Raw genomic sequence first — 13,854 nt, 5'->3', positions numbered from 1 at the left:
CTACAACTTTCCTATGACAGAAGTTTCTACATCCTCTCACAATCTTCAACCATCGAATATCAAAATATGCAAATGTACAAAATAGCAATAGCAATACACAACTATACAATGCAAGACATGACATGTTAACAGTATGAAATTGTGGGACATATCCATGTTGTCATTTTGTAATATAAATTGAATGTGACAATATGATTTAACTTCAAATTACAATTCAAGGTGTAACATATAACAACATTGCTTTTCAAATATTGTCAAAAACTTCAGTATAAACAACATTTTTTGTCTTGTTTGTTACATTCCCATCTTCATTGAGAATAACAATTCTCAATCCTTTCCTCGTTCTGACTCTAGAGACAGCTACATACAACTGTCCATGTGTGAAAACTGGACGTGGAAGATATATACCAACTTTTGCCAATGATTGACCTTGGCTCTTATTAATTCTCATTGAAAAACATAAAGCTATTGGAAATTGTCTTCTTGGAATTTAAAGGGCATACCTGCATCTGAAGAGATCAAATTCATTCTTGAAATCAATATTTTCTCACCAATGTTTGTTTTTGTTAGAACTGTTGCACGAATTACATTTTTACTCAAAGCAATAACTTGCAACCTTGTTCCATTACAAAGACCATTGGCTTGATCAAAGCAATACTCTGCAGTAAAAATGGATGTATTTTTTTTAGATTTTTATTTAAGTAGGAAATAAAAATATTTAGGATTTGTATTTATTTATGATTTTGAAAAAGTTAGAAATTTTATTAATTTTAGATTTTTATTCAAGAATGACATTAAATAATTTAGGATATGGATATATTTAGAATTTTGAATCAAATGTTGGTTTAAAAATCATAAGAATTTTTATTTATTTAGGATTTTGAAAATCTTAGAAAGAAAGACAAAGTTGGTAAGAATTCAATTGTCATTAATAAAAATATATAAATACCTTTTTAAATTAGTAATTTATTGTATAGCTTATGTTAAGTTTCCATTTAATTATCAATATTATATCATTTTATTCATTAATCTTTCAATATTATAATTTATATTTTGTTCATAAAATCATGTGAAATGAAAATCAAAGCCAATAAATTTGTCATTATTTTTTTTTGTGATTTAATTTATGGTTTAAAAAAAATACTATGAATTAGTTATCAAAATTTTTTATGAAGGAAATGAAGAAGGTAAACATTGTAAAAGTGGCGTTCTGAAGTGTACATAGTCGCCGCCGTTTATGGAAGTGGCGTTCTGCAGTGTACATGGTCGCTGTTTGTGGAAGTGGCGTTCTGCAGTGTACATGGTCGCCGTTTATGGAAGTGGCATTCTGCAGTGTACATAGTCGCCGTTTGTGTAAGTAAAAATGGATATATTTTTTTTAGATTTTTATTTAAGTAGGAAATAAAAATATTTAGGATTTGTATTTATTTATGATTTTGAAAAACTTAGAAATTTTATTAATTTTAGATTTTTATTCAAGAATGACATTAAATATTTTAGGATATGGATATATTTAGAATTTTGAATCAAATTTTGGTTTAAAAATCATTAGAATTTTTATTTATTTAGGATTTTGAAAATCTTAGAAAGAAAGACGAAGTTTTTAAGTATTCAATTGCCATTAATAAAAATATATAAATACCTTTTTTAAATTAGTAATTTATTGTATAGCTCATGTTAAGTTTCCATTTAATTATCAATATTATATCATTTTATTCATTAATTTTTCAATATTATAATTTATATTTTGTTCATAAAATCATGTGAAATGAAAATCAAAGCCAATAAATTTGTCATTATTTTTTTTGTGATTTAATTTATGGTTTAAAAAAAAAAACTATGAATTAGTTACCAAAAATTTTTACGAAGAAAATGAAGAAGGTAAACATTGTAAAAGTGGCGTTCTGAGGTGTATATAGTCGCCGTTTGTGGAAGCGGCGTTATGCAGTGTACATAGTCGCCGTTTGTGTAAGTAAAAATGGATATAATTTTTTTAGATTTTTATTTAAGTAGGAAATAAAAATATTTAGGATTTGTATTTATTTATGATTTTGAAAAACTTAGAAATTTTATTCATTTTAGATTTTTACTCAAGAATGACATTAAATAATTTAGGATATGGATATATTTAGAATTTTGAATCATTGGTTTAAAAATCATAAGAATTTTTATTTATTTAAGATTTTGGAAATCTTAGAAAGAAAGAGAATGTTTTTAAGAATTCAATTGCCATTAATAAAAATATAAATAATTTTTTTAAATTAGTAATTTATTGTATAGCTCATGTTAAGTTTCCATTTAATTATCAATATTATATCATTTTATTCATTAATTTTTCAATATTATAATTTATATTTTGTTCATAAAATCATGTGAAATGAAAATCAAAGCCAATAAATTTGTCATTATTTTTTGTGTGATTTAATTTATGGTCTAAAAAAAAAATACTATGAATTAGTTACCAAAAAATTTTACGAAGAAAATGAAGAAGGTAAACAATGTAAAAGTGACGTTCTGAAGTGTATATAGTCGCCGTTGGTAGGAAATTAAATAATTTAGAATTATTATTTATTATTATTTTGAATAATTTAAGCAATTTATATCATTTAGATTTTGTATCTATTTAGAATTTTGAAAATATTATTTATTAAGTAGGAAATAAAATAATTTAGAATTTTTATTTATTTAAAACTTTTGAAAAACATATAAATTTGGATTCTTATTTAAAAATGACATTAAATTTTTTGGGACATATATTTATTTAGGATTTTAAAAACTCATAAATTTTTTTATTTTAGATTTTTATTTAAGTAGGAAATAAAATAATTTAATATTTTGTATTTATCCGTATATTAGTTTTCAATTTCATATTAGTCTATGAGAATAAAAAACAATTGCATTAAGAAAGATCTATGATAAATCTTTCAATTTTTATAGATTTTCATAACATCAATATAGAAGAGGTGAGATTAAAATTACAACATTTAGTAATAATTGCCTACAACTCTTCATGATACTAATACAACAATTTTTATGCACTCACAACAATTATGATATTATTATCAACACAAATTACAATCCATGCTACAAATTCAGATGATACAATACTTCAAATTGTGCCTGCAGGATAAATAAAAATAAGTTAGGACAAATAAAAATAAGTTTTCAGTTATTATACTTTATATTGCAGAAAGTAGATGGAGAGAAAGAGCAGTTCAAGAAGAGAGAACAATATTCCATGATGAAGAACATCTATCACATTAAAATACTAAAAATAAAGCTCCAAACTTTATCAAAATTAAATTCAGATTTGAAATTTGAAATTTGAATTTGCAAATTCTCAGATTTTGCAACAACACCTCATTTTTTCCTTGCATTACCTTCTTTAGTTGATCTATGATTCTTTAGTTGATATGTGATTCTTTAGTTGATTAGTTGATCTGTGATTCTTTAGTAAAATCTGGTATCAAGAGCTAGGTTGTTATCATGAACTCTACCCAATTATCAGTCTCTATACTTGATGGAAAAAATTACAATCGGTGGTGTGTGCAAATGAGAGTTTTGTTTGATTATCATGAGTTATGGGATGTTGTTGAGAGTGGAGTGTCTGCATTAGCTGCTAATGTAACTGAGGCGCAACGAGTAGCGCATCGTGATCAGAAGAAGAAGGACAATAAGGCTTTGTATCTCATCCATCAAGGGATGAATGACGAGACGTTTGAGCAGATAGAAGGAGCAACAACCGCCAGTGAGGCTTGGACAATTTTGTCTACCAATTATAAAGGTGATGACTAGATCAAGAGGGTGCGTCTTCAAACCCTAAGATGCCAATATGAACTGTTGCAGATGGAAACCACAGAGACTATTGATGTCTATATAAATAAAGTTATTGCCTTGACAAATCAGATGAAGACGAAACACATTCGGAGCAGGTAAAGGTGGAAAAGATTTTGAGATCTTTAACTCCCAAATTTGAACATGTTGTTGCCGTAATTGAAGAGGCCAATGACATTTCAAAAATGACAGTAAGGTTATTGTCTGGTTCTCTACGAGCGCATGAGCAGCGGATGAATGACAATAGTATTGAAAAACCAATTGAACAAGGCTTTACAAGCACAAGCCTCAATTGGTAGCTCCTATCATAAACATGGTAGCTATTTCAACAAAGATCGTGGTGGCCAGAATCATGGAGGCGCTTGGCGCGTGGAACGTGGTCGTGGAGGACGAGAAGACATTTATAATAAATCAAATGTTGAGTGTTATAATTGCCATAAACGTGGCCATTATGCAAATGAGTGCAGATCAAAAGGTGATAATCATGCTGTCAATTGTGCTCAAGAAGAGAGTAATCATGTACAAGATGAAGAGGATCATACAATACTAATGGCAGCCACATCAAATGAAACCCCAAACAATCAGACTTGGTATTTGGATACAGGTTGCATGAATCATATATGTGTGGTAAGAAGGAGTTGTTTGCAGATTTGGATGACTCATTTCGCACAAAAGTGAAATTCGGTGATGGCAGGTTCGTTCCAGTGACTGGAAAAGGGAGAATTCTTATCACATTGAACAATGGTGATCACAGGTACATCTATGATGTTTTCTATGTACCTGATATGAAAAGTAATTTGTTGAGTATGGGGCAGCTGGCCGAGAAGGGTTATGTGATTCACATAGTTGAAAATAAATTATCAATTTTTGATAAAAAAAAGGTAGTTTGATTCTTAAATCCTTTTTATCAAAAAACCGCATGTTTCCAATAGATATTCATATGGGTGATTTCAAGTGCTTGAATGCAATAGTGAATAATGAATCGTGGTTATGGCATTTACGCTTTGGGCACTTAAATTTTCAGAGTTTGGAAAATCTTTCCAAAAGAAATTTAGTGAATGGTTTACCCCATATTCATCACCCTGATCAATTGTGTTAGGCTTGCATTTTTGGAAAGAATCACAGGATACCATTTGTTAAGGAGCCTTGGCGTGCAAAATTTCCTTTAGAGCTTGTTCATACAGATGTTTGTGGCTCGATGAACATATCATCAGTTGGAGGTAATAAGTATTTTTTAACCTTTATTGATGATTTTTCAAGGAAAACCTGGGATTTATGTATTGAAAAGCAAGGATGAGGTATTCCACTGCTTTAAAATATTTAAAGCATTTGTTGAAAGAGAGAGTGGCAGACAAATCAAGATGGTGCGTAGTGACGAAGGAGGTGAGTACAAGTCTAATGAATTCAAGAGGCACTGTGAAGAACTTGGGTTGCAACATAACATAACTTGCCCCTACACACCTCAACACAACGGAGTTGCTGAGAGAAAGAATAGAACAATCATGGACATGGCAAGGAGCATGCTTAAAGCGAAAGGTATGCCAAATTATTTTTGGGCTGAGGCCGTAACATGTGCGGTATATTTGATAAACAGATCACCCACTCGGAGTGTTCTTAACACAACTCCGATTGAGGCATGGAGTGGAATCAAACCCAATGTGCAACACTTGAAGGTATTTGGGTCAATTACTTATGCTCATGTTCCCAAGGCAGCAAGATCGAAGTTGAATGATAAGGCAGTGAAGACCATTTTCATTGGATATAAGCATGGGGGATACAAACTGTACAATCCAATGACAAAGAAGGTGATTGTTAGTCGTGATGTTACATTTGCCGAAAATGAGGAATGGCAATGGAATGCAGCAGCTGAAATAGATTCGAAAAAACGATATATTTATATTTTGAATGATGATATGGAAGATGGAGTCACTCTTGAAGCATCTGCAATTCAACCTGAAGCTGCAGTTCAACCTGAAGCTGCAGTTCAACCTGAAGTTGTAATTCAACCTGAAGTTGCAACTCCAATTGCAACTATGATGGAGCGACCAAGAAGGCAGCAGCGACAACCTGTACATCTTCAAGATTGCGAAGTAAATCTTGATGATGAAGTTGATGACAATGGAGATTTGGTTCACTTTTCTTTTCTTGCAGAATCAGAACCTGTGAGACTTGCCGATGCCATTCAACATCCCAAATGGCAAAAGACTATGAATGAAGAATTGATGGCGATTGAGAAGAACAATATAATGAATCAAATTGGGAAGGTTGTTCCAAATCAGAATTAAGGGAGGATGTTGGTTATTAATTCTGATTTTGTTATTATTAATTATGATTTTATTACCCTTAAACTATTTTACCGTTATATTGCATTAATGGTTAGTTTATAGGCTTGTTAGTATTCCTATTTTATAGCTTCCAGTAATTGTAATTTTATTATATATATGATTGAGTAAATAAAAATGAATAAGATTAGTTTTGCAATTTTGTGCAATTACGTTTAATCAGTTGCTATAACCTTTTGTCTTTTCTTATTTCCTTCAATTAGTTCCTACAAAATCTACAGCAAAAATAGTTGCAGAAAAAACACCCAAAACATTGTCAATTGAAACCCTAAGAACAGTGAAAAACATAAGAAACATAAAACCACGAACATAAATAAAACGGCAGAAAATGTAACAACAAAATTTAAGAAATGATAAAAGTCTCACCTTATATGTTCGGAGCAAATCAAAGTTCGAAACTTTAATGAGAAACTCCAAGAATAGCGAAAAGCATAAGAAACATATAACCATAAACATAAATAAAACGGCAGAAAATACCCAAAAAATTGAAAGAAATGATAAAAGTCTCACATTTTGTGTTCGGAGTAAATCAAAGTTCAAAACTTTAATGAGAAATCCTAAGAACAACGAAAAACATAAGAAACATAGAACCACGAACATAAATAAAACGGCAGAAAATGCACCAAAAAAATTGAAAGAAATGATAAAAGTATCACCTTTTATGTTCGGAACAAATCAAAGTTTGAAACTTCAATGAGAAAACCCAAGAACAACGAAAAACATAAGAAACATAGAATAAAAAATCATCATTTGCGAATAAAAAATACATCAAAACCCAACAGAAGTGAAAAGAAATGATTAAAGAATCACCTGTTTTTCGGCAAATGAAAAGAGGAAATGAGATATGAATGGGTCTTTGTACCTATATATTCTCAAAAACCAATCTTGATAACCATTTCAAAATTTCAAAATTCAAAAATCGCGCCAAGTGAAAAATACCTTAAGAAGAGATTTGTAGTGTTGGTAAGGCAATGAGCAGAAGGTGTGCAGTTGCCAAATCGGTGAAAGAGAAGGGGAAAGTAGAAGAGAGTAAGGGTTTAGTGTGTGGAGGGAATGAAGAGAGTGAGAGGCGTGGTGTGTAGTTGAGAGAGAGAGAGAATGCAGAGGGTCAGAGTGAAAAGGTGAATATGGTGTGCAGAGAGTCTGAGAGAGAGAGGGAGAGAATGCAGAGGATCAGAGTGAAAAGGTGAATATGGGGTGGGTTTATGTGCTACGTGTCGTGCATTTAGAGAGCCACGATGATGTGCCCTGAGAGTGACACGTAGAAACAATTCCCTTTGTGGTAAATAATGTTTTTGAATTTTTTTTTACAGTTTATATATATATATATATATATAAAATAAGGAAAAGATAAAACAAAAATATATAGTTATCGCATACAATATAATTTTCTTTATATTTAATCAACGAACTAATAGAAGTAAAAAAATTATAAATAAAGAGGATGAATTTAATTTTAGAAAATAATTTGTGGGAGAGAACAAATAGTAAAGAAAAGAAATTATAAGTTGGAATTATTTTATATAATTTATTTCACATAACTGTTTTAAATTTTTATTTAAATTAGTGAATGATTTAATTTTAATTTATAAAGAAGCCATTTCTCTCTCTCTCTAACTTTTTACAAAGGCGTCGTTTACCAACAAAACTACACCTTAAAAAAAAGATAAAGCATTTAAATGGAGCCAATGAGTTTTTGCTTAGAGAATAAATAAATAAACATTGACCATTCATAATGCTAATTATTTGCATCCACATCTTGTACTATTTATTTCGTCTTATTTATTAACATGTAAACATTTCTCAAAGTTTTTATGTTTTTACTCTTAAAATTGAAATTAGTAGAAAAATCTACTGTGCCGGCTTGATTAAGAAAGGTTAGTATGACGAGAATGAAAAGAATTTGTTTAACTTTTATCCTATTAAATATAAGATAATATTAGTTTGACTCAATTAATGTGATGAAATATTTAGTTCTTTTAAACAAGATCTAGATACTGCAAATAACATTTAAGTAGATTTCAGATAAAAAAGAAACGTATTTAGTTAATAATTTGATTTCTTTTATTTATTTATTTTATGTGGAATGAATGTGTTTCACTGTGTGTGGTGGCAAAGTAGGGATAACAAGACCACATTTGAGTGACCAATATCTTCCCATATATATAAATAAATAAAGAAGTACGTGCCATGATTATGCATTCATATTCTCTTCCACGGTTCTTCCTTCTCCCAGATCTACCATTATATCCATGACCATGGAGGTTCACGACGCCAACCCTTTCTCTGTTTACTCAATTACTTCCATTCTCTTCCTTCTCTTCATCTTATTCAAATCACTTCAGAAATGGGGTTCCAACAACTCATCCACCAATTTAGCTCCAGGACCTAGAACACTACCTCTCATAGGGAACTTACACCAGTTTGTAGGTTTGCTTCCTCATCACTGCTTGAAAAATTTTGCAGATAAGTATGGGCCAATAATGCACCTAAAACTAGGAGAGGTTTCCAACATCATAATCACCTCACCAGAGATGGCCCAAGAGATTATGAAAACACATGATGTTAATTTTTGTGACAGGCCCAACCTTGTATCGTCTAGAACAGTTTCTTACAACAATAGTAACATAGTCTTCTCTCCATATGGAGAATATTGGAGGCAAGTGCGAAAGATATGCACGGTGGAGCTACTTACCACAAAGCGCGTGCAATCTTTCCGGTCAATAAGGGAAGAGGAAGTGGCAGAACTGGTTAAGAAAATAGGTGAAAGTGAAGGGTGCGTTGTTAATCTCACCCAGAGCATTTACCCCATGACCTATGGAATAACGGCACGTGCGGCTTTTGGTAAAAAGAGCAGATATCAACAAGTGTTCATATCAAAGATTGAGGAGCAATTAGAGCTTATAGGAGGGTTTTCGGTGGCTGATCTCTATCCTTCTAGCAGAGTGCTTGAAATGGTGGCGAAGGTGAAATTTGAGAAAGTTCACAGAGAGGTTGACAGGGTTTTGCAAGACATCATCGACGAACACAGAGAGAGACATAGAAGCAGCAGCGAGTCGGAAGCAGAGGAAGATCTGGTTGATGTTCTTCTCAAGTATCAACAGGATAACGATTCCGAAACTCGCTTAACCGATGACAACATTAAAGCGGTCATCCAGGTTAGTGTGTCTCTCTATACATGACAAATATTTCACATGTTTTTCAACCACAAACATGACACCTACTTTTTAATAATAAAAATATAAATAAAATTATGTTTATATTAAAAAGTAGATGTTAATTCTAATTAAAAATTTATAATGTGAAGTTTGGATTTATTTTATATATTATGAAATGTTTTATTCTTTAAATTAGTTTCTTATGTTTAGGTTGAAAGTGTTATCTTGTACGGGAGACTATATATTTATGGATGACTTGATAGTAGGTGGCTTGAAAAGACTAATAAATTCGTGATAAGATAGACTTTAATTAACTTTAATCTTATATTAAAAAAACTAATATCTTATGTTGAGGTTGTTATCTTGTATGTGAGACTATATATTTATGGGTGACGTGACTTAATAGGAGGTGGTTTGATAAGACTAACAAACTCTAAGATAAACTTTAATTGAATTTGATATTATATTAAAAAACTAATCTCTATGGTTGAGGCGATTTCCTTGTATGTGAAATTATACATTTATGAATGACTTGATAGCAGGTGGTTTGATAACACCAACAAACTTTTGCTAAGATACACTTAATTTATTCTGATATTTTATTAAAAAGTGAATTTTTATATACTAATTTTGAACTTTTTATATTTTATTTTGAACCCTCCTTGATACTTCATGTTATTTCCTCCTCCCCTGTATTAATCTATATTTTGCAGGACATATTTATCGGTGGGGGAGAGACTTCATCTTCTGTAGTGGAATGGGGGATGTCAGAATTGATAAGAAACCCAAGAGTGATGGAAAAGGCACAAGCAGAGGTGAGAAGAGTGTATGGTGAGAAAGGATATGTGGATGAGACAGAATTACATAAAATGATATACTTAAAGTGCATCATCAAAGAAACATTGAGGTTACACCCACCTGTACCATTGTTAGTTCCTAGGGAAAGTAGAGAAAGATGCCAAATCAATGGATATGAGATACCCTCTAAGACTAGGGTAATTATCAATGCTTGGGCAATTGGAAGGAATCATGAGTATTGGAGTGAAGCTCAGAGTTTTAAACCTGAGAGGTTTCTTGATAACTCCATTGATTTCAAAGGTACACACTTTGAATTTATCCCATTTGGTGCTGGCAGAAGGATCTGCCCAGGCATTACTTTTGCCATCCCCAACGTTGAGTTGCCACTTGCTCAATTACTTTACCATTTTGATTGGAAGCTTCCCAACAAAATGAAGAATGATGAACTTGACATGACTGAGTCAGGTGGAATTACCCTTAGAAGAAAAAATGACCTTTGCTTGATTCCCATAATTCCTGAAACTTAAAATGTAATGTCCAAATTTTATGTCATCAACTATTTAACTTTTGTCTTTTACTACTTTCTACTTTATGAATTTTATAAAAAGTTTTGTGTACAACTGTCATCATTATTCTTTCATTTAGTTTATTCAAATTTTAATTTTTTTAATAAAAACATCTTAAATTTTATGTAAGAATGACTAATGTACCTAATATTATGCTTAACATAACATTCCTTCTTTCTTCAACCATTAATTTATAACCTTTAAAATATTTTTTCAATGTAATAAACTTAATAAAACATAAATAATCAAGTTATGCATGTGAAGCATGAAGGTAGAATACAAAAGCTATAAAAAGAAATCTATGTTAAAATGCAAAGAATATATACATACTTAAGGTTCATTACATTCAAAATCAAATCTATGTTAAAATGCAAAGAAATATATACATAATTAAGGTTCATTACATTCAAAATCAATAAATGAAGAAATTCAAATTCAATATATTAGCTATCCAATATATTATGAATACAAGATATTTTGAATATATAAAAAAATTTGTAAAACTTAAAAGATGAAAGTCTTTTCTTTTAGTTCCAGGTGTAGACAATGCAACCAATATTTCACAAAATGTTAAAAAAAAAATTCTCCTTCTAATAAAAGTCTTCTTGTGTCTATAAGGTAATTTTTCTCTTAATTATAAGTTGTTTTCTTGAATAAATATAACTGAGAATAAAGAAATTTAGGAGACAATATGGTGATTTTTATGGTCAATGTGTTAATACTTTAAAAGTAGTTTTTTTACCAATGGATAATTCTGCATGATTTGTCATCGAAATTCAATGCATTTTTTCTTGTAGTCATGGTTGTTTGCCTTTCAATTATTTATGAGTGTTAAACTTTGTTGGTGCTCCAAAGAGTCGATTTCTTCAACCTTTGACTGCTAAAGTCAAATTGAAACTAGCATCTTGAAAAGGTAAAACTCTTAACATGATGGGTCGGATTCAGTTGGTCAATACAGTGATTACTGGATTTCTAACTTATAGTTTTAATATGTATAAATGGCCTATTTCACTTCTTAACCAAGTTGAGCAGTGGTGTCAAAATTTTATTTGGACTGGTGATATTCTGAAAAAAAAGGCATAGTTACCGTGAATTGGAATACAATTTGTTCTCCTATTGAGAATGGAGGTTTGAAGATTATTAATCTTCGTCATGAAAATAATGTGTATCTTCTTAAGTTTGCTTGGAAATTTGCTTATAGCAACATACCTTGGTCTTTTCTCTTGAAAGTCAGGGTTCTTAAATCAAAATACGACTTTAGAATGGTTTATAAATCTCATCTCTTTGACCTGGAATTAAGCAGTTTTATTTTACTATACTTGATTATACTTCTTGGACTGTTGGTACAAGTACATGTACTTTTATTAATTTCTGGAATGATAAATGGTACACTCTGAGTTGGAAATTCTTATTATTAGTTTTGAAACGCTTTGGTTTTCACCCCTCGTTTGTCAGTTGGATTAGTACAATTCTCCGTTCAGCTATGCTTTCTATCAGAATAAGTGGTAGTTTGGTGGGTTTCTTTCCCTACAGTCGAGGTGTAAGACAAGGTGATCCATTGTCTCCTTTACTTTTTTGTCTTGTAGAGGAAGTTCTTAGTAGAGGTATCTCTAAGCTTGTGAATGATAAGAAGATTTTAAATATGGCTAGTCTGAAAGGTTATCTCACTCCCTCTCATATTTTGTATGCTGATGACATTTTTATTTTTTGTAGGGGGGATATTAAGTCTTAATTTCTGTAGGACAATCAAGTTTAGGGTTACTCATATTTTTCGTGAGGGAAATGCATGTGCTGATAAGTTGGCTAATTTAGGGTTCATTCACAGAGAATCATTTCATTGGTATAATAGACTTCCATCTAGTTTGTTCTTAGAATTCTTTATGAACAGGTATAGTCTACCTATGTATTGTTTTTGTTAACATGTGGGTTTTGGTCTAGTCCCCCCATATTTTTGTATTTTCTTTCTTTTTCTTTTTTTTAATAATACTTTTTTCATGTGATGGCAGATGATTGTTGTTACTTGAGGTGTCAGCCTAGCTGATATGTCAAGTTGCATAGTGATGCCTAACATCAAAACTTTTATAAAAAAAATGGTGTTTTACTACTTCTTTCGCAAATATTGCAGGGTTATCTGATAGTGCTACTAGCATTCCGGTTGCAGTCTCTCAGTTTTGGACAGGTTGAAATTGGAATATTCCTTTGTCTTTACAGCAAATGCCTCATTTTTATAAGTATATCATGGTTAGGAAGGAACATGATATTCCTAATTGGATTTTATATGAGTCTGGTCGTTTCACTTTTCAATCGGCTAAGACTTTTTTCTTGAAACCAGAAGTTTCATGTGGTTGGGATAAATTCATTTGATCATCTAGTCCGCCTTCCAAAACTCTATTACTCTATAAATGTTTTCATAAACGACTCAGAATAAAGGTTTACATATATGTTCTACCTTAATATTGAAAAAATAAGAATAATTTTATTTATTTATTAGATTTTAATAAATATAGAATTCTATTATTAGAGTTTTTAGATTTTCAACCAAATACAATTTTAAAAAATTATAAAAAACAATAATCTTAATATATTAAAGTTGTACATTATTATTGAATACTTTTTATTTTACTAATTAACTAACTATAAATAAATAAAATTATAATAAAGAAAAAATATTTTAAGATATAATTGTATTTTGTATTTATATTAAATAGCTTATGATATGAGATTTTTTACAATTGATAATAAATAAATACATCAAACCTTAAAAAGATAAATAATTAAAAATTATATTATATGTAAAAATAAAAGATAATTGAGTGAGAGAGGAGAATGATTCTTCATAAATTAAAATTACATATTTTTTAAGTAGAATAATAAATTAATTTAAAACGAAATATATCAAATATATAGATACTGATTTGATTCTCATATTCAATTTAAAAAGTTAATTATTATACATGTCTATATTCATACTCAATCAATTTAAATAATTTTTACCAACATTAAATCAAATAATATATTTAAATACAATTTTATTTTTAACATGCTTAATTAAAAATAAAGGTTAACGCAAGAAAACTTGTTTGGTAAAACTCACTAAATCATGAAAAATAAGAAAATATGTCATACTGAACTTTATATATATATATATATATATAT

General features: G+C 30.1%; 1 protein-coding gene across 1 annotated transcript; it reads left to right on the top strand.

The window, feature by feature from the left end:
• The first annotated feature begins 8,365 nt into the window (after positions 1–8,365).
• LOC137832827 (cytochrome P450 71D10-like) lies at positions 8,366–10,752 on the top strand. Its single transcript, XM_068641182.1, has 2 exons — positions 8,366–9,334; positions 10,048–10,752. Exons 1-2 carry the CDS (start codon positions 8,429–8,431, stop codon positions 10,657–10,659), a joined length of 1,518 nt encoding a protein of 505 aa, XP_068497283.1. The 5' UTR covers positions 8,366–8,428; the 3' UTR covers positions 10,660–10,752.
• Positions 10,753–13,854: the final 3,102 nt, after the last annotated feature.

The sequence above is a fragment of the Phaseolus vulgaris genome, chromosome 6 (genome assembly GCF_000499845.2).
Source record: "Phaseolus vulgaris cultivar G19833 chromosome 6, P. vulgaris v2.0, whole genome shotgun sequence".
NCBI classification, from domain to species: domain Eukaryota; kingdom Viridiplantae; phylum Streptophyta; class Magnoliopsida; order Fabales; family Fabaceae; genus Phaseolus; species Phaseolus vulgaris.
Note: the sequence above shows the minus strand (reverse complement) of the source record. Positions and strands in the feature narration are given on the sequence as shown.